Source organism: Dasypus novemcinctus, chromosome 1 (assembly GCF_030445035.2).
Source record: "Dasypus novemcinctus isolate mDasNov1 chromosome 1, mDasNov1.1.hap2, whole genome shotgun sequence".
Taxonomy (NCBI): Eukaryota; Metazoa; Chordata; class Mammalia; order Cingulata; family Dasypodidae; genus Dasypus; species Dasypus novemcinctus.
Window position 1 is genome coordinate 202,587,280 of NC_080673.1, and position 21,129 is coordinate 202,608,408.

The window sequence follows — 21,129 nt, forward strand, 5'->3', positions numbered from 1 at the left end:
TTTTCTGCTTTAAATTCCTCTTTATCCATTAGTAATTTGCCGTTCTTGTAATTTTTTTTCAATTTCAAGTGGCAAATGTTGCCCACGGTGAAGCTTTATTTGTCACCACTTTTTGTATGTTCCTTGTAAATAGCATCTACCTTGATTTTATTTTTTACCCCAATCTTCCAGGATTTTGAGGGAAAATTCAGCCCATCTGCATTTATTATGAAAGCCGATGTTCATGTTTATTTCTTTTCTTTCATTTCCTGTTTAATCTTACTAAGCTTTGTTACTGCTGTTATTTCCTTTTTTCCTCCTTCCTTAGTTTTGCTTCCCAAATCCTTCTCTCCACATCCACCCACCACCGCCCCAACTTTTGTCCATTAATTCAGAAGTTCTTCTCCGCATCCTCTCTACCAGTTGCTGCTTTCCGATCCCTGATAGTCATCATCAAACCAGTATCTCCTTGTTAAGCATTAAGAGTAAATGGTCACAATATCCCCCAACATGAAGTTTTACTTTCCAACTCTCCCCTCCCACAAAATCAGACCCTCTCCCCTCTTTCTCTCCCAGATGGGATGTGACCTTAGAATGGTCTGGATGCACTCCACTCCCTGCTCCCTCACCTCCTGGGTTTGCTAAGACAGGTACTGTTTTTTAAATTCCAGGCTAACACAGTTTTCCCTTTAGTATGTGGCTTGTGTTTCAAGAATCCTTGCTTAACAATGACTGGGCAAATTCCCAGGCTTGTTTGGATTTGACCACATACTCTGCCGGCTGTCATGCCCTAGCTTGACATCTCTGCTGGGAGTGAACTATATTGGAGGGACGGGCACTTCCTGGAGTGTTTTCCTGTGAAAGATAACATTGCTGGGCCCCTCGCTCAGTCTTGCCACACCGGACATGTTTATCTTTTGGTTTGACAGATGCATTCCAGCAGAGTCAGGGAAAGGAATCTGGAATCACATGCTCAGCGCCTATACACTTTGTTCTAGACTCTTCTAGGAACCTGGGGCCATTCTGAAACTCCGTCCTTTGGAAGTGACCCATTCTTTCTGGAATTCTGAAGAATCTTGTCCTTGGAGTTTGGGATTTCACAGCAGGGCCTCAGCCCAGGGACATTTTCTCTGTTTCCCCCTGGCTCTTCTTGGCACTCTTATCTGTGGGTGTCACCCTCTTGGGACTGTTCTTCAGGGTCTTTTTTCTTGATGATTTTCACGTGCTCTGCCTCTATCTTTCAAGGCGTCTACTCCACCTTATGCAGTCGGCTAGTCTGCTCTCCCCTTGATGGAGTTCTGAGTTGACCTGCCACGTGGATGCCCCCAAAAGCCGAGCCTGGGTGCAGCTCGATGATGGCTTCCTTCCTTCGTGAGCTTCTCAGGGGGTAGATGAGAAGATTGGGGGCTGGAGGGGGACAGCTGGGGACCAAATGTGAATGGTGAACTTTGAGCCAAGTCCTGAGGCAGAGTTGTCAGTGGATGGAGCTCATCTGCAAGAACTTTCCAGAATCTCTTCTCCCAACACGCTGGCAGCCCAATTGCTGGTAAGTTGCTTACGGGCTCTCAGTCTCAGTTTCCACAACGGTAACCCAGGACAGGCATCTCAGGTTTGCGTGAGGACTGGCCACAGAGCAGACAGTCTAGGGAGCTGGGGGCCGCCGGCAGGGCCTCACATTCTCAAAGGCTGGCCTCAAGTTGAAGGCTGCTGCACCTCCAAACCACACCTCTTAGACCCCCAGAGCTCGGAATAAGAGGGTCTCCCAAAGCCCCTGTTCCTTGCATCACTCCACGGTGAGGTATATATAATTTTTTTTTTTTGAGGTAAGGGAGACTCAAAAAGGCTCAAAAAGGGGGGCAGGGGGGAAATGAACCCGGGACCTCCTAAGTGGGAAGGCGCTCAACCACTGAGCCACACCTGTCCCCGGAGTTGGTTTTCTCCTTTGTTTGCTCCTTCGTCTTTGTTTTTCTTAGGAGGCACCAGGAACGGAACGGGGACTTCCCATGTGGGAAGCAGGCGCTCAACTGCTTGAGCCACATCCGCTACCGTTATTGATAAGAGGGCCCACACACACCTTTGTGAAAAGCTTGCTACATTGCATTTGATGTGCATTTAAAGCAGGGCTTGGCTCCATGCAAAATTTACATGGAGGCAGTTTTTCCACCTCTGCTTTGTTACATTAGGGGAACCCTCTCTTGTCCCTGGCGAGGCTGGAATTAGGATGTCTCAAAAGAGCACAAGTTAATTATACTGGCAAATGTAATGAAATTTAAGTTGGGGCCCCTGAGGCCTCAGTGGCGGACGGAAACGGAGCCCAGCCTCGCCAGGAACCCACAGCATAAGGCGAAAGGCCCCGCCCTGCGACGGGACGCCTGTGGGCGGGGCCGGGCCCGTGGGCGGGGCCGGCCGAGTCCTCTCAGAAACTTTCGCGGTGGGCGGGGCAGACCCGGCCCCTTCCCAGGCATCCACCGACCTGGCAGCGTGGGAGGAGGGCCGGAGGTAGTCAGGCGAGGCGCACCGTAATTGGCGGAAGCGCGCCCTGATTGGCAGGGGCGCCGGCCGCTCGGCGGACCGGGCCGGCGCCGCGTCCCTCGGGCCGCTTCGTGATTGGAGGGCCGGCGGAGGCCCCGCCCCTTGCCCCACCCCCTGCCTCCCAGGGCCGCGCTAGCCGGCGCCGGCAGCAGCCTGCCGGGTCGCTCGCCCCGCGCCGCTTCGCTCCCCGCTCTGGTCCCTCGCGCTCCTCCCGAGAACTTCGCGGCCGACCCAGAGGCCCGAGGGCGTCGCAGCGCCGAGGGCGGCCCCTTCGCTGGCCTAGTGAGTACTTCGGGGCGGGGGTGAGTGCGCGAGGGCCTGGACAGAGACTCGGGACGGGCCGCCCGCCTCGGGCCTCAGTTTCCCGGCCGCACGGACGTGCGGTCCAGGCGTGCTGGTCCCCGCGGCCTCTGCTGGTCCCCGAGAGTTGGCAGGTCGGGGTCCCGCCCGCGCCTCCGAGCTCGAGACGATTCTCCGCGGCCGGAGTCGGGGTTCCCCGGGGTGCGCGCCCCGCCCGCGTCCGGGGTCCCGCGGCCCCCGCCAGGGCCTTCAGAGCTCCCGACCCCGCCTCGCCGCCAGCCCCCGTGGCGGGTGGGCAGGCCGAGGCCGGGGAGGCCGAGCGATCCGGGCGCCCCCGGCCCACCTGCCCCGTCCCGGCCCTTCCCGGTCCAGGGCTGCGGAGCGGTGGGTGCGAACTCCCAGTGCGGGCCCCCGGCCGGGGCAGCTCCTGCGCCAGCGTGAGCCCCCCAAGCCCGCCCGGGTGCTGGGCAGCAGCCACTCCCCGCCGGGGACCCCTCTCGTCGAGGGCGGGGCAGGGGCAGCCCTGGGCTCTGCCTGTCCCTCTCACTTCGGTTGGGACAGTGGAGGGTCCTGGGGAGCCCCGCACAGGCCCTCTGGGTGTTCTGGAGCCTTCTCTGCCGCCGCGTTCTTTGTGGTTGATGTGATGAGATTCCAGGGACTTGAGGTTTGTCCAGCACCACCCCCTCCCCCTCAGCACGGGCTTGAACCCTCGCAGTAGCGTTGGGGGTGGCAATTACGGTCCCCATCGCACACAGGAGGAAGCTGAGGCTCCTGGGTTTGGTGGCCTGCCTGGGACCCCGCCAGCTGGGGGTGAACCCGCAGCCCTGCTCCTCCTCACCTTGGACCGTGACCCCTGGCATTTGGCCCGGGCTTTACAGCTTGTCCCCAGCTCCTCCTGCCTGCACCCATCACTCACCGAGCCGTGCCCGGGGCACCCTGTGTGCAGCTGCAGCCCAGGGCTGCCAACGGGAAGCGCCCCTGCTCGCCGCCCACCTGTGCCCATCTCAAAGGGGCTGAGCCCCTCTGGAGCCCCTTCACGTTGGACCCCGGATTTCAAGAGACGATTCATAATGGTGCAAGGTTTTTCTCTCTTGCTCCCTTGCCCTCTCCCGCACCTCAGGTGTGTGGACTTTACTGGGTACAGGAAAGACTAGGAAGGAGACGAAATCACTCCTTCCCACTTGGACTCTTCTGCCCATCGCAGGCCGGCTCGGGACGGACCTCCTGGGCTGGTGCTGGTCACGGGGAGCAGCACCCCCAGATAGGCTGACCCTGCGAGTGACACCAAACACCCCCCCACGGTGGTGCGGAGAAGGTCACAGGAGATGCGGACCTTTACGCTTCACGCAGCACCCCCTGCCCGGTCCCCACTGCGGCCAGTGGTGTCACCCACCACAGCCCCCCACCATCCCCGGCTGCCCCCCGCATTGAGCCGGGGACGGAGCCTGTCTGCCCTGAAGCCTCTGTGAAGCCTGCCTGGTCCGGTCTCCTCTCTGCAGCCCTGGACACCCCCAGCCTCCTCCCCGACCACTCCTGTGTCCACACAGCCCCCCCGTGGAAAGTTCTTGAACGGTGCCACTTTGGTGCCACTTCTCGGCTCACTGCCTTCCTGGCTCCGGCGCTCGGGGCCTCCCTGACCTGTCTGCGGCTCACTCAGCCTCTTCTCCTGGCTTGTGTCCTCCACAGGCACTCACCCCCCAGCCCCCTTGAACTTCCTGGGTGTGCTGCTGGCTCGCTCCCTCTGCTCCTTTCTCCTGGGCACCTCTCCCTGCTGGAAGGCCCAGGACGCTGCCCTGTCCCAGCCTGGCTCACTCTCGCCAGGGTGGAGGGCAACGCAGGCGTAGCCAGGGCCTCTCTTGCAGACTCCACCCTTCCCCTTTGCTGGGGCGGGTGAGGGGCTCCTGTGCACAGCCCTGATTGCTGCTCTGCCTTCACCCTGCACGAGGGGGCGGCTCTCTAGGTGCCGCCCCTCCCGTCCAGACTGAGCTGCTGGCCGGCCATCGTGCATGGTTCTCTTGGTGGTGAGGGTGCCCCGGGCGGTGTTTGGCATAAGATGGGTCCTTAGGCCAGACCTGGGGCAGGCGCCAGGTGTGCAGGATGGCCGGGCCACTGGGGACAGCACTGGGCTGTCTCTGGCCGTCCAGGATCAGGGTCCCGGCATTCCCGGCTGGAGGCCCCCTTTGTTCACGTGAACTGGCCACAGTGGGAGAAGCTGGAATGTTCCTTGGTTTGGCCCTTAATCCTCTAGAGCAAAAATAGGTAGCTGGGAGCCACCAAGGGCTTTGTGCCCTTGTCTTGAGGAGCCAGCCCTGTGCCAGGGCGCGTGGCCAGGAGGGACCGGCCGGAGCAGACAGCCCAGCCCCCGAGACCCCTCCCCGCCTTCCCCAGGGCCCTGCTCCCTGGGCCCCCTCCTCAGGGCTGAGTTGCAGGTGGGTTTTTAAGTAGTACAGGTTTTTTAATTCCAAAAACATTGCACAGTCATTATAGAAAACTAAGGAAAGACATTTGAAGAAGAGAGAATGAAAACAAAACCACCCATCATCCTTCCCACCCAGAGAAAACCATTGTTAATGCTCTGGGGGAATTGTCTTCCACCTTTTTCTGTAGGTGTGTTTTGTCTTCATCCTAAACAGATGCGGGATTGCCTCCCAGGCTGGTTTAAGTCTTGCTTAGCAGCACAGTGCAGCCATCTTCCTGGCCTTTGGGTTTTCATGCACAAGGTCACGGCTGACTGCTCTCTGGGCAGTGCCACCACACGTGGACGGGCGCAGTTCTGGACAGTCTGAGCACTAGCCGTGTGACCGACACCCCGGGGTGAGTCCCGTGGCATCCCGGGTTGGCCCTGGGCTGGGTTCCGGGGTCAGTGCACGAGCAGCTTGAAGGCTTCCCACGGACGCGTTTCTAGGAGTGGGCTCAGGGGGCCAGGATGCCTCCTGGGAGCACGGAGCTGGGGCCGGCCGCGGCCAGGGTGTGAGCGTCTTGGCAGAGCGCACGCAGGCGCTGGGTCTCAGTGGACGTGAGGCCGTCCAGCCCTCCTGGTGGTGGCCCCTCGGCTGAGCTCCCTGGTGCTGGCCTTTTGTGTTTTGATGGGATAAAAATACCCCTCCGAGCTCGCGGGAGAAGAACGCCAGCCTTTCTGCATCTGTGGACCCTGCACGGGGGCTGTTCCCAGCTGCCACCTCGGCCTCGGGGACGCCGGGTCCCACCCCTCCACTCGTGGCAGGGTTGGAGGAGGCGGGTGATGGTGCTCTGGTTCTGAGACCTGGGGGGCGCTTGCCGATGGCCACCCCAAGGCCACGTCTGCTGGCTCCCTGCCAGCACTCCTGCCCCGGGGCGCAGCAGCCCCAACCGCAATGGACATGAAGCCCCGATGGCTGCCAGGCGAGTCCATCGGCAGGGGCCCTGCAGCGAGCGGGAGGCAGCCCGGCTTCGGGGGTCCCAGGTCACGGGGGAAAGGCTCGCCAAGGAAGGGCCCCCGCGCCGTGGTGTGTGACCCAGCTGTGGAGAGGAGCTGCTCAGCTTGTTTGGCAGTTACAGGCCTGTGGCCCAGAAAAGGCCGGGCCCCCAGAACCTGAAAATGAACCTCCTCCACGCACCTGTCCTGACTGCCCAGAGAATTTCTTTAAACTCTTCATTTGGGCTGGAATGGGACGTGCTCGGTATGTGGCCCCGCAGCCCAGCCCGAGCCTGTGTGCTGACGCGCCTTCCGTCAGATGTTTGTCCAGCAGCAGGGAGTGACAGCTTGGAATTTTTAACTGCTTGGTAGTTCACACGTTGCTTTCTCCATCTTGTCCCGAATGCCCACAGCACCCCAGCGTGGGGTGGGGGGTACTATTCCCACTTCACAGGCGGGGAGACCATGACGCAGTGAGGCTGTCTCCCAGGAAAGCAGACCTGGGATCCACCCCCTGTGTTGCTTCTGCTTGTAAAGTGCTGTCCTCTTGTCCCGGGCTGGTGCTGTGCCCCAGTCCAGCTCCTCTTGGGGGTACAAGACCCCCTCTAAGACCCTCTAGAGGGAGGGCTCCGACTGAGGATACTCTGAACGCAGAGTATTTACCTGAGTGCAGGTGAGGAAGACAAGGCTTCAGAGCAGAGGCGGCTGGGAAGCTCCCGGCAGGAGCAGCTGGAGCTCCTTGAATTGATCTGAAGGCTGTAGGGGTGGGAGGGATAGACGGACATTCTAGAAGGAAGGCTACAGGAGCAGAACGGGGGGCGGGGGGTGCGGGCCGATGCTGACCTGCAGTCAGGTTTGGGGAGTGAGCGGGCAGAGTGGAGGGCCAGGCGGGAGGGGAGGTTGCAGGGGCAGGCGGGGCCCAGGCTTCCAGAGGCCTGGACTTCCCGGCGGGAAAGCCAGGGGCTCTGGCCTCAGGCCGTGTGGGTTTGAATCCCAGCTCAGCGCCACTGTCACGTAGCGGGCACAGAGGGTGGGCTGAGCGGCAGGAAGCCGTTGGTGTGGGGAGAAGTCCCCAAGCAAGCTCTCCCCAAAGCGCCCCTCCTCCCCGGGCCTGGCGTGCTGGCGCCAGCCTGACCGGGTGCCCCTGGGCTCCCCAGCCTCGCCCTTCTGCCTCGTCCCTCTGCCTCGTCCCGCGGCGCCGGCCTGTCCGTTCTCGCTCCCTGACGTCCTTCCAGGCCGTCCCCGCGAGGTCTCTGATCAGCACCGGGGGCCATGCTCTTCCGCTTGGCCGCGCGGTGACCACCAGCAGCGTCTTGGAGGGGTCCCGTTCAGGTGGGCGCACGGCCACGGGGGCGCAGGGGACGGGGAGCGTGTCCGTGAGGCAGCCTTCGGCCTGCCACGGCATTTCTTAGAGGCCTTTCCTGAGTGGAACTTTCTCGTCGGGAACGGGTGCAAGCTGAGGGTAGACGGCCTCCCGGCTCTGGAGCCAGGATGGTGGTGGCAGCTCCCCCCTGGCTGGGGGGGCCCCGGCCCACCCACCTCACGCCGAGAGCAGGCCGGCGCCCTCCGGGTGCTGGTGGCGGGTGGCCGTGCCTGGAAGGCACGCTGTCCTGGTCCTGACAAGATTGCACTGGATTCAGGGGCCATCGGGGGAGCTAGTGGGACCGTGAGCTGGGACGCGGCCGCACGTGGTCTGGAGCGTCGGTATCTTCGTGAACGTCCGCGGCGTGTGCCCTGCGGGTGTGGGGCCGTCATGGCCTCGTCCCCCGCCTGCCGCCGGCCCTGCTCACCGGGGTCAGCCCGTGTGCTTCAGGGAGGCGTCCAGCAGAACCGACCCGAGCTGCCCCCGGCTTTTGTTCCCAGAAGCTGAGCGCTGAGTCAGTTTCCCGGGCAGCTCCGCGCCGGTGACCCAACCGGGGTGGCTATGAAGGAAGAGCTCAGGCCCCTCCGAGGGAGGGACGGCCAGATTGAAATCTGTAGTGTTCTTTGGCCGGCCCAGATCCGACCTCGAGGGCGCGTTTGTCACGGGGAGTGGGCAGAAATGGCTGGCCGGCCCCCGGCGACAGGCGGGGGTAGACAGCTGGGGCCGCCCCGGTGACCGTCTCCGCAGATAGCCGCCAGCACCCCTGGGCGTGGCTGCTCGCCAGGACCTGGGTGATGGGAGGCGGCCATGGTCCTGCGCCTGGCACAGCTCTGGGCCTCTGGCCTCCTCTGGGACTCACAGCCGCCCCCTGCTGATGGGACGCTGAGCTGCAGAGGGAGGGTCGAGCCCGCCTGGGAGCACCAGGCCGCGGGCACCGAGCCCTAAGGGGCGCCTGCGGGCAGGCCTTCCCTGCGCCCAGGTCCTGGCTCTGTGGGCCCCTGAAGCCCATCCAGGGCCCCAGGCCCGTCCCGAGTCCGTGACTCCGGGTTGCCCTCGGGGTGCATGGGTGGTTTTTTCCAGGCCCGGGCGGCCGTGTTTACTGACTGGCCGAGCCCTTCCCACGGTCCCGAGACGTGCCCTGTGCCCTGTCTGTTGGTCAGTCCTCTGCCAGTGCTACCGACGTAAAGTATCCTGTTCTGCACCCTGTCCTAACACCGGTGGCGTGGACACTCCGTGCTTGGCGCTCTGAAGTGGGCAGGTCTGGCCGCAGATCTGGCTCTGTCCATTGTGTTCCCCCCCCTTCCCGGCTCCCCTTGCTCCCCAGCCCCCACCCCATCCCACCTGCCCGCATCTTCTTAACTTCCCCTCTGTGTGGGCACTGCTGCCTACTCCTGTGGGCTCTTCTCGTTGAGCCTCACCCCAAACCTGTGCGGTGTTATCTCATGCCCATTTCACAGACACGCACACCAAGGCCCAAGGTCACAGGGCTTTTCAAGATGCTAGGGCCTGAGACTGTGACTGCCCTGCGATGCTGAGCTAGCCCGCGAGAGGGGGCAGCCCTCGATGCCCTCCTCCACACACCTGCGCTGAGGCCCCGGGCTGCCGGGAGGCCGCAGGGGAGGGCACACGGCCCGGCAGGCGGCCCCTCCCGTTTGCCTGCCCCCTCTCCTCCCCTTACCAGGGGGTCCAAGCCGGAGCTGCGGGCCTCACCAGCCCTGGCACACCTCTGACCCTCTGTTCTTGCAGGCAGGATGGACTCCAGCGCCACGCCGCCGAGCCCGTCTCACCCACAGCCCACGCCCCCGCTGCAGCCCCAGGCCCGCGCGCGGCTCAACGCCACCACCTCGGTGGAGCAGGAGAAGAGCGAGGCGCCCCAAGCTCCTGGACCCCAAGCGGGACCCGGACCAGATGTTGGAGACACAGCCACCCCGGCCGGGTCCCGGGCCCAGCATGCCGGGAGCCGAGATGGAGCAGACGCAGCTGGTAAGGGGACAGGGGCTAGAGAGCTGACCTTGTCCTTAGCCCTGGCCAGAGCTGGCTGTGCAAACGGGAATGGTCCCCGGGCCCTGAGGGGTCCCGTGGTGGGCAGCGGCCCCTGGGGGTCAGGGTCTGCAGCCTTCGCCATAGCGGGGGTGGGCCCATGCTGCCCTGCTGTGGGTGTGGGCTGGCAGCGCCGGGCTCTCCATTCCATCAGGGCCTTTCAGCTTTCACGGGCGCAGTGGGCTTTGAGCCCACGTTCACCAGCAGAGATTGTGGCAGATGTCACATTTCTTCATTGGCTTTTCTTTACTTTTTTTAAATTTTAGTTTTATCTAAGTGTATCATTCATAGATGAACATACATAATAAATGTACAATAAAAGTTGTGAACTTAAACATGCCCATACATCACCCTTCCACCAACACCTTGCATTGTTGTGAAACATTTGTTACGTCTATGCAGGAGCATCATCAAGATTCTTTATTTCTAATCCAGTGGCTTGGTTTCATCCTGCCGTGCCCTTGGCCCGAGGGGCAGTTGCACATCCGGTGAGGAAGGCTACCCTTCCGCCAGGCCGGGCCCACCCAGTTCTTTGGACACCCACTCTACTCCCGTCCAGTGCGGTCACGCCTGCTACCCTTCCACTGTCTCCCGAGGGGTTGTCTGAGCAGGCGGCTCTGCGGGGGCTGGCTGCCACCCGGAACACGTCTGGACAGAGCCCCCAGGTCCCTGCTGCTCCTTGGACCACCGCGCTCTGTCCCTGCCAGCTCGCAGGGGACAGTGATGAGCCTCGCCGTCTCGAGCTCATGGGGGTGGGGGACACACAAGGACATTCAGTACTAGAGAGAGCCACATCAGGTGTCCACCTGCCGGTCTCTGTTCTTTACTCCCTCCATCCGTTCATCTACCACCAAGGAAGACCCGAAGGAAATGAGGGCGCTTCCGCCTTGTCGATTCACGAGGAAAGGGTGGTTCAGGCGGGGGGAGTAGCGTGTGCAGATGGCCTGCGCTGCTGGGGCAGGGTGAGGGCGGTAGGGGGCAGGGTGTGGGCGGTAGGTGGGAGGTGCTGCTGGAGAGGGCGTGGGGAGGCGCGGCACGGCTGGACAGCCTCAGGGCCCTCGCATATCTTTGACTGGGCTTTGGGATGGGGGCAGTGCCAGGATTTGAGCAGAGGAATACTGTGACCTGAATTGTCTTTTAAAGGCCGTGGTGTGGCTGAGGGTGGGAGCAGGAGGATGGACGGGTGAGGGGGCTGTCCCCAGACCCCGAGCCAGTGGGCAGGACATCGTAGCCCTGGCTGGGCCTGAGACTCAGCCGGGGCGTGTTTTGGAAACTGCAGGGACTGGCCCCGTCTTGGACACTTGCCTGCAAACCTGTGGCTCTGAGCCCTGGCATTGGGGTTTGGTTAAGGTGGGTGCAGTGACTCCTAACGCACGGGCGGGGTGGGAGCCAGGCGGGAGGGCCCATTCATTCACTCCCCCCCAAACAAAGCGTTGGCGAGCCCCCGTCTGGGCCGCATCTGAGATGGGCCCCCAGATGAGGAGGGTGCCCCCGGCCCAGCCTCGCCTTCCAGGAACCCATGGTGCAGGCAGCGATAGGCCAGGGCTGGGTGCAGGCTCTGTGGGCAGGCGCGTCGTTGCTGCCGTTCCTTCGGAGCCCGGCCGAGGGGGAACCGCCTTCTGCCAAGGTCAGGCTGCCAGGCACTTTGGGTTTGCCTCTGGCCGAGGTGAGTCCACTGACCTGGGGCCAGGGGGCTGCCGGCTCCAGAAAGCCCCCGCCCTGGAGGCAAGGCTGCGCAGGGAGCCAGGAGACTGCCGCCCTCCAGCCACCCCGCGGGGCTGGGGCTCACGCCCACAGGTCCTGCCTCTGCGGGCCCTGCCTGCCAGGGCGGGCTTCCGGCCGCTGCTCCCGGCTCTGCTGCCCGGCCCAGCCACCGCTCCAGAGGCCTCTGCGGACAGTCCCGTTGCTTGCCTTCCTGGGTTACCACCCACTCCTCCTGCGCACCGAGACCGCTCCCCGTTTTCCCACCTGCCCTTTGCCCGCCTGGAAACCTCTGCCCAAAACACGTCACCCCCCTCCACCTCTTGAAATCCCCTCGAGACCCCACTGCCTCTTACACTTGCTGACCTCACCCACAGGAAGAAATACGTTTTCTTTTGCAGCTTGGTGTGCACACACACATAAATACATGCTTACGCATACGTTTAACGCACCTGCGTGCTCTCACATGCACACTACCGTACTCTCGAGTGTTCTCACACATGCACTGTTACACTCATCCTCACACACACACTCAGTGGGAATGGAAATTTCTAGAGTAATAGTTGTTCTTTCTGTGTGTGTTGTGGTCTATTTTTGTTCTTTTTCTTTTATTTTAAAAAATGCTGCTTGTGGGCAGTTGTTCTAGTCTATTTGGCTGCCAGAAACAGTCGGCTTTTACAGTGGGGATTAATTCGCTCACAAGTTTCTGGTTCTGAAGCCGTGAAAATGCCCATATCGAGGCGCTGCCTTCTTCCGCGAGTCCGGCTGCCGGCCGTCCGGGGCTCCTCCGCCACATGGCCAGGCACGCGGCGGGTCTGCTGGCCTCTCCCTTCTCGGGTTTTGTTGCTTCCAGCGTTTTGCTTCCCTGGCTTTCTCTCTCTCTGTGAATCTCATTGTCTTATTAAGGATTCCAGGAAAAGAGTTAAAGAGCCACCTCGGCCACACTTTATTCAAGTACAACCTAATCCAAAGGTCCTTCTTTGGCACCCACGGGAATGGATTAGCCTGAAGAGCACACATTCTGGGGTCGGTGCAGCTTCACACCATCCCGGCAGTGGAGCCGATTTCACGACCCTGTCGCGGTTGTGAGCTGCAGTCTGAGAAACTGTCCCTCTGGTAGGCGCCCGTGCTGAGCCCTCACCCTGTCCTGCCTGGGTGCTCGCTCTTCCCGAGCCCTGGGGTCCCCACTCGTCCACAGGAACTGTGTGCTTAGCTGTGTCAGGGCCCTGGGGTGGTTCGGGGGCCTTTGAAGGTGTGCACCTCGGCTCAGCTGGCGGCCTTGAGCCGTGCACCTGCGGGAGTCGGGAGGCCTGGCCGAGCCCGTTCCTGTGTGTGCAGAGCAGGCATGACACTACCGACCTCGTGGGGCTGCCCCCCGGGCTGGGACTTGGCATGCGAATGGACGTTGCTCACGCCCTGCAGTGTGCCAGGGAGTGCGCGGGCCAGAGTGTGGTGCTGAGCTGGGGGCTCCCGTCCTCAGGGCCGTTTGCTTCCAGCCCCCTCCATGTGTGCCTGGACGGGGACTTCCTCATGAGACGCTGGGTGCTCTGCAGCTGTGACTGCACAGCGTGCTTCAGGCACGTCACGAGGCAGCTCCAGGCCCGTGAACCCCACCTCCTGGGGCGTCTCCTGGCGTGTCGTCTCCCCCGTGAAGGTCTGTGACTCCCACTGAGCACAGGCTGCGCGTGGCTGGGTGCGCGAGATTGAGTCGCGTCGCCTACAAAGGCCCATTCTAGTCCTGCCCAGCCCTTGGCTGCAAACCCACATATAAGTGGGCTCCCCGATGAGCCTGCCAAGAGGAGGACCCCCTGAGCCGGGGTGGGCCTTAGTTTGGTATGACTAGAGTTCCGGAAGCAGAAGCCACCGGAGGAGCCAGGCGGCTCCGTGGCAGAGGCCGAGGCTGAGCATGGACTGCCGGCAAGCCAGCACCGGACACTTCTGACTTGGAGATCTCGTGGCCTGCCCACACCTTGAGCTTGGCCTTCCAGGGAGCCTCAGAACTGGGAGACGGCCTCAGAATAGGTCACCTCCTGCTGGCTAAGGCAGCGGCGGGCGGTGTCGGCAGCGCCGGCAGCCCGAGACCCTCGACTAAGAATGCCCACGTGGGCAAGTAGCGCGTCTGGCTGGTGTGGGTGGCTTAGCGCACGTTCTCACGTCTTAGAGTTTGGGATACAAAATCTCTCCTTCCGTCTTGTGTCAGGGCGTGTTGCTGTCTGCTAGAGGCTGCCAGTTCAAGAAGCCAGAAACAGGGGGCCTTGACAGTGGGGATTTATCAGGTTCCGTGCGGCTGTGAAAATGTCCACATCAAGGTGTCATCGTCAGAGGCTCTGTCTCATCCCAGGTCGGCTGCTGGCCGTCCTGGACTCCTGCCACGTCGCAAGGCAGCACAGCGGCTCTGCCTGCCCAGGCTCACGTTCTCCCAGAGCTCGGCTGTGGGCGCTCAGGCATGTGGCAGGGTCTGCTGGTCTCCCCGCTCCTCCAGGCCTCGTGCTGCAGCTTCGGGCTCGCCGTGGGCCTCTCTCGGCCTCTTGGGGCCTCTTCCCGTGCCTCTGCTCCACCAATCCCAGCCTCCGGGCTCTGGACCTCTGTGTCACTGCAGCTTTTTTTTCCTGGTGTCTGCAGCTCTTGAGTCCCCCGTTTTATAAAGGACTCTCGTAAGGGGATCGATACCCGCCTGGGTCCTGCACCTAACCAGAGGCCCCTAACTGCAGCGTCTAACCAAAAGGTCCCCTCTGCGCCGGGGTTCCAGGACAGGAGTGGGTTCTCTTTAAGAGCAGGATTTCTGGGGCCCACAGAAGACTAAAGCCAGCACGGGGAGGAGGACAGACGGGGGGACATACAGACAGACGGCTTGTGGTAGATGCCCGGTGGGCGTGGACGACGGGCAGGTGGGTGCTTGGCAGGGTTTGCCTGCTCGTCTTGTCCTGGTGGAAGGACCCCCGTGAGTCTGCCAGATACCCCACCCGCGCCCCCACCGCCCCCCTGCAGGCACCGCTGGGGAGGACCACCTCCTTGCTTCTCAGGCAGGAGTGGCTGGATTCAAACTGGTTTTGATTTTCCTTTTCTCTCTCACATTTTATCTCCTGTTGTTTTTTTCTTGGGTAACATCTGAGCGATTGCCCGGAATACGTAGCTCTGGACAGTACGTTTTCTGTACTGCTAAGCTGCTTTTTAAAAATTAAAGAGCTGGCCTGGAGCTCGCCAGATCCGGTGTCCTCATCACGTATTTGCTCGCCCAGCCTGGGCGTTCCCTACCCCTGGCCTTGCTGGGAGGCTCCTGCAGTGGACATTTGGACACTGACGCAAGCCACCTGGGTGCCTTGCAGTGGCTCCCACTCGCTGCAGTTGAGGAAACGGGGGCTTGGTGGCAGGTCTTGCAGTGGCCACGTGGTTCTCGGGTGCGCCGGGCGCCTCGGCAGAGTGTGGTGAGGATGAGGTGCGATAACGCCCCACAGCTCCGGGGCGACTGCCTCGGCAGGACCGGCTCACAGGGCCTGCGTGGGGCTGCCCTCCTGGACGGCTGGCAGTCCCTGGTCTGGGCTGTGGTGGGCAGGCTGAGCCAGGCCCATTGGCTGCTGACGGGCTGCGCCTCACACCCCTTGTGCTGCACCCCTGCTGGTTCTGGGGGAAGGCACCCTTTTGTCCAGCCGGCAGCCAGCGTTTAGGGCACGTCTTCTGGGTGTCACGCTCTGGGCAAAGGAGGATGATAAGAGCAAGGCATGTGCCAGGCTATGGGGATGAGCCCCGGGTGCCAGGGGCAGCATTGGCAAAGGCCTGCGGGGCAGAGGCGCAGGGTGGGCTCAGGGCAGTGGCTGGTCTGGGACCACTGGAGGCTGGGCAGGGTGGGAGGGGCTGGTCGTGGCCTGGCTGGTAGGTGGGGGCAGGGGGTGGTGGCTGGGCAGTGGGGGGCATCGGATGCCGGGCGTGGAGCTTGGTCTTGTCCGGGGCCCCGGGAGGCCAAGTAGGCCCCTTGGGAGGGGTTAGGCTGGTAGTCTCAGCCCCGGGCTCCGGCGAGTGAGCACGACCTCTGTGCTTAGTGCTGCTGTTTTCTGGCACTTGTTTGGCACTTCACGGTCTGTGTGAGGTCGTGTTCCATTTGCTTCTGGAGCAGATTCACTGGGTATTGTGCTTTGTTAATGTGCTGACCTGGGCATCTGGTGGCAGAGAACACGGCTGTGTTTTCCAGAATATAGCTGTGTGTGTTGGTCAGCCAAAGGGGCGCTGATGCAAAATACCAGAAATTGGGTGTTTTTTACAAAGGGTACTTATTTGGGGTAGGAGCTTACAAATACCAGGCCGTAAAGCATAAGTTACTTCCCTCACCAAAGTCTGTTTGGAGCAAGATGGCTTCTGACGTCTGCGAGGGTTCAGGCTTCCTGGGTTCCTACATCCCTGGGGCTTGCTTTTCTCTGGATTCAAGGTTCCTTCCTTCCTGGGGCTGGCTTCTCTTTCCTCTGTGAGCTGACTTCCCGGGGCTCCAGCTTAAGTCTTCAGCATCAAACTCCAACATCAAAACTCCAACATCAGAAAACCTCAACTCTGTCCTTTGCCATGCTTTTTATCTGTGAGTCCCCACCCCTTAGTGGGTGGGGACTCAACCCCCTTCTGGCACAAGAGGTTTACTTGATTACTTTACAAACATAATGCAATATTTCTTTTTGGAATTCATCAATAATATGAAACTGCTACACAGTAGTTTAGACTTTTCCTGAATTTCTCCCTGCCCCACTCCCAAAGGAAGCTCGTCGTACCAAACCCTTTGTGTGCACACGCACGTTTGTGCGCGGGGCTTCCTTTACTCCCCCGCACCACCACGTGGGCAGGTGTGAAATCTCTGTTCGGTGGGTGGAGTGGGATGAAGCTTCCGGTTTCCCCAGCTGGTCTCGGCTGACTTAGAGAACTGCAGCGGCCACCGCCTCTGGCCAGACCTGGCCTTACGTTCCCAGCCCGCACGCCCCTGCCCTGTCGTCCTTCCCTGGTGAGGCCGCCCGCCGTGGGCGGTTGTGCCCAGCTCAACAATGTCTGCCTGTGAGGAGCGCCTGCCATGTGCCCGCTTGTCCTCAGAGGTCACACCACCATGAGGGAAGTCTGTTCTCCCCACTTCAGAGACGAGGGAACCGAGGAGGGGCTGTGTGTGACAGGCACACAGGTGGCCTGGGCATGCCTTGCACCGGCCACTTCAGCGTGGTGCCAGACGCATTGCCGAGTGCCTGCCCTCAGTGACCGCAGGCCCCGTGGCAGCTCCTGGCCGAGCACGGGCTTCTCCCTCAGAAGCGCACCCGTGCTGGGGCCCTGGGTCTCACATCTCCTTGGAGGTCACGGCCCCTCCTGTGTCTCCGAGGCCACTGGGCAGACTAGTGCCGGCTCCGGATCTTGGCCGCTGCTGCCGCCCCTGTCCCCTGCCGCTGGGTGGAAGCCAGGGCTGCGGCGCCCTGGGCTGCGGTGGGGTAATGGAAAGCAGCTGTGCAGGAAGGCGCTGCGCCCGAGTGAGTTTCCAGCAAGGGGTGTCCACGGGCAAGGGTGATCTCGATTTGGCTTCTGCTCCTGAGGGCCGGGGTGGCAGCCCCGGTTCCTGCCCGCCCTGCGGGCCCATGGGCCTGGGGGCACACCGCCTTCCCCAGCTCCCTGCGCCCCACTCACAGGCGACAGCAGGCCCCTGGGCGCGGGAGGGCTGGGCCTCGGCACGGCTTTCCTCCTCCTTAGTTGCAACTCACCCGCCAGTCCGTGTCAGGAAGGGGCCCTGGGCACCGGCGCAAACGCCAGCAGTAAGCGTAGCCACTGCCGGTGCCGCTCGAAGTCTGCCTCCTGCACTCGCCACGCTCGCCTCCCACACCTGGAAACAGGCTCTGCTGTCACCCCGTTTCCAGGTGAGAAGACCCCGCAAAGGGAGACTCCGGGTCTGCGGCTGGTGAGGGCGGCGGTCGGGGAGTGGCTGCAGGCTTTGTGCCCATCCGGCCTGCGGGACCACGGTGGTGGTGACGGTGGGCATGTGCTCGTGGTGCACCAGTGCCGTTTACCCTCGTGGGCCATGGGGGCCGTGGGGACCCAGGACGTGGGCACCGCAGAGGGCCCAGGCACGGGACTGCTTCCTGTTTCGGTGAAGGAAACGGAGGCTCAGAGAAGTGCCCGAAACAAATCAGAGATGGTTAGGGTTGGACCTGGGCTTGTCAGCTTGTCCAGAGGCGGCCTGGTTGAGCCAGACTGCGGGGACAGAGGGCACGGGCTCAGGGCAGGCTCCAGAGACAGAGGGCAGGGGCTCAGGGCTGGCTGTGGGGCAGAGGGCGGGGGCTCGGAAGGCTGTGGGGACGGAGGGCGGGGGCTCAGGGAAGGCTGCGGGGACGGAGGGCAGGGGCTCAGGGAAGGCTGCGGGGACGGAGGGCGGGGGCTCAGACCGGGCTGGGGGGACAGAGGGCAGAGGCTCAGGCCGGGCTGCGGGGACAGAGGGTGGGGGCTCAGGGCGGGCTACGGGGACGGAGGGCGGGGGCTCAGGCCGGGCTGGGGGGACAGAGGGCAGAGGCTCAGGGCGGGCTACGGGGACAGAGGGCAGGGGCTCAGGGCGGGCTGGGGGGACAGAGGGCAGAGGCTTAGGCCGGGCTGCAGGGACAGAGGGCGGGGGCTCAGGGCGGGCTACGGGGACAGGGGGCGGGGGCTCAGGCCGGGCTGGGGAGACAGAGGGCAGAGGCTCAGGGTGGGCTATGGGGACAGAGGGCGGGGGCTCAGGGCGGGCTACGGGGTGGAGGACGGGAGCTCAGGCCTGCCCTTGGGAGCCCCTGGATGGGCGGGATGGAAGTGACTGTACTGGGGCGTGTAGCACACTGAGGGTGGCGTGCAGCGCCCTGCGAGTGGCACAGGCACTGAGTTGCACCTGGCCTTGAGCTCGGGTCTCCTTCCTCCCTGAGTGACCACTGTCTGGCCCCTCCCAAGGAAGTGGGTGGGGTGCTGTGCTGGAAACCTCACTGGCTCCAACCTCGCCCTCAGCCCCAGCTCTGTGCCCTGGGCAAGTCGCCTCACTCCCAGCCTCAGTTTCCTCATCCGCCACGTGGGGGTGAAGAGAACCTCGGTCCTGGGGCCTCCCGGCTCAGGAGACCCGTGGGTGTGACACCATGGGGGACAGCAGGCTCCCTCCACCCGCCCCCACTCTTGGTGCCCCCTGGAGGGGTGCAGGGCCGGGACTGACCTGGGGTCCCCGAGTGGAAGCCCTGGGCCTGCGCACCCCGAGAGGAGCGGTGGCTTCCTCCCGAGCCCGCAGGCCACGGTGGGCGGCGGCCAGAGCTGCGGCCCTCGCTGGGGGCTGCACGGCGTGGGGCTGTGGGAGCAGGTGTGCGCTGTTTCTGTTTGTAAACAGGCAGCAGCGAGGGGGTTTAAGCCGCCCGAGTCAACCTCGTGAATCAAGACTTAGTCACTGCTGGGCCGTCCTCCAGCGGCACGCGACCCGCTCGGGGAGGATGGACACATGGATGCATGCACGCACATGCACACACACACGTGCACACGCACACACACACGTGCGCACATGTGCACACGCCTACTAACCTGGGTCTGCCCGATGCTTCCTCGATGGGAGAGGGGCCGTGGGCTTCTCGGGACTTCCTCCTCGGCGCAGCCCATCCAGGGGTGTCCAGTGATGCCAAGCAGTTCCCTCTTACTCCTGATTTGTTAAAAGGTCCCATGAGCAGGGGTTGCATTTCGTCAAACGTTTCCCCTGCATGTGTCGGGGGTCCGCGGTGACCCCATCGTTTTCTCCTTTATTCTGTGAACGCGGCAAGCTGCACTGGTTGCCTTCTAAGGGCTAGGCCACCTTGGTGTTCCTGGCAGCCCCACCTGGCCGCAGTGCCCCGTCCTCCTGGGGGCAGTGGGGATGGAGTCACAGTGCCCTGCGCTGGGGATGAGGCCGCCCAGGTGTGTGCTGGCGCTGCCTGTTAGGAGAGCTCCAGTTCCTGTCTGTTTTCAGAGGGTGATACGGCTGTCTTTATGTTTCATGTTTGTCCAGCCTCCTCCTGGGTATGATGGGGCTTACGGGGGGGGGGGGGGGGGGGTTGGCCGTTGGCAGCCCCGCAGGTGGGCAATGGGCGCCTTTTCCACAGGGGTCCTGAGACTCCAACCCTGCGGGGCGCTGGCTTACCTCCAGCCACCCCAAGAACGAGGGGAGCGCCTCACCCCCGGCCCAGGTGACCCAGCACACCCCCATCCCCACTGTGCTGCGCTGCACATCTGCTGGGTACAGGCGCTGGGTCAGACCTGAGCCGGGCCTCTCCATCCTCAAGGCTGAGGGTGAGGTTCTGGCCGGGACAGCCGGGTGCCAGCCTCGGTCTGCACCCTCCCTGTGGGAGAGCCTGGCCGCTCGAGCCTCTGTGCCTCGGGGGGTGGCCGGTGGGCGCGCACCCGGGGCTGGTGGAGGGCGGTGCCTGCAGTGGTGATGAGCGTGTCTTTTCCTGCCCAGGCCGAGGCGTGGGGTGGAGGGGGTGGCTGCACCCTGTCCCCATCCTTGGCGGTCATGGTGGGCAGCTAGCCCACGACCGCTGAGACTGCATGGCCTTCCTGTGGCCGGCCTGGGCGTGGCGCGTGTTGGCAGCTGCAGGGACACAGGTGCAGGTTCTGGCAGGAACCGCCTGAACCGGCAGGGCGCCGCCTGCCAGGAAGCCTTTGCTTCTAGGGTGTGCAGGGGATGGGTCAGACACACCCTGGCCTGGGAGGGGGCCCTCAGCTGGGGGTGCCGAGACCTCCAAGGCGACCTGGGCATGCGGGCCCCGAGGGTTGGGAAGGAGAATGGCCTTCTTGTGAGTGCAGCGGCCGTGGCTGCCAGGATCAGCGAGGAGGCTAGGCCGGGCAGCGAGCAGGTGACTGGGCCGGAAAGGTCTGGAAGTTGGTCGTGGGGTGAGAGGAAGAGAGATGGGTCCCTGGCGGAGAGCTAAATAGGTGGCAGTGGCTCCACCTGAGATGGGGACACCAGGGCAGTTTCCAGAGGTTTCTGAGCTTGGACCTGGACAGTGGTGCGAGAAGCAGGGAGCCTGCTGGCGGGCGTGGGGTCTGCATGGCACAGAGCGTCCGGCCTGCTGACCTGGGCACGGCTCCCTGGCCAATCGGGTCCGTGGCCTGCAGTCGGGGTGCTGGGCTGTCAATCTAGCATGTGGTGGCTTGTGCGTGCTACTTTATCCTTGCACACCTGCCTGTGATTCAAACACACGTGGCCTGTGGGACCTCAGAGCCCGGCTGTGACACTTCCTCTCCCTGCCACCTAGTAGCACACCCTGTTGCCAGACGAACGCAGCCTCGGGTGAGGCTCGGGCAGGTGCCGTGCTCTCTGAGGCTGTGGAAACTTGGCGGCTCACCCTCCTCTGTCACCGCCAGCCTCCTCCTCACATTTCAAGCCTCAGACGTCACCTCCCCAGGCAGCCTCCCCAGTGTGGACCGGTGTCCCCCGGCACCTCTGCTGCCCCTGTCTTGCACTGGCGACAGGTCCCGAGGGCAGGGACTGCCTCTTTTGGCTCGGGTGCCAGGACTGGGCAGAGCTCGTACCCGAGACGTGCCCTTGGCTGAGTGAAGGGGCCGAGGCCACCGCCCTGCGTGGGCCTCTTGGGAGGGTGGGCCGGGCTGCCTGCCCGGGGCGCTGGACTGCCGCCTGCCTCTGTCCCTGCTGCCGTCCCGCCAGCCCCTGGAAAGCGCGGTGGCCCAGGGTCACACCCTGATGGTTCCAAGAACTCGCCCCACCGAGGCCAAGGGACCCTCTGGGTGCAGAGCGGCCTGGCTGCCCTGAGCTTGGCCACGTGACGACGACACGCCTGCTCCTCCCTTGTTCACCTCTCCGCTCACCACGGTCCAC

General features: G+C 62.9%; 1 protein-coding gene across 2 annotated transcripts in view; it reads left to right on the forward strand.

Annotated features, from left to right (window-relative positions):
• The first annotated feature begins 712 nt into the window (after window positions 1–712).
• Window positions 713–21,129, forward strand: part of WFS1 (wolframin ER transmembrane glycoprotein) — a 40,536-nt gene continuing 20,119 nt past the window's right edge. The window contains exons 1-2 of one of the 2 annotated variants that reach the window (XM_023587241.3): window positions 713–1,525; window positions 9,315–9,551. In XM_023587241.3, the coding sequence (XP_023443009.2) occupies window positions 9,320–9,551 (232 nt within the window). In that variant the 5' untranslated portion in view covers window positions 713–1,525; window positions 9,315–9,319. Of the gene's footprint in view, window positions 1,526–2,530; window positions 2,794–9,314; window positions 9,552–21,129 lie in introns of those variants that run through there. The other variant, XM_004453004.5, reaches the window with a different exon arrangement.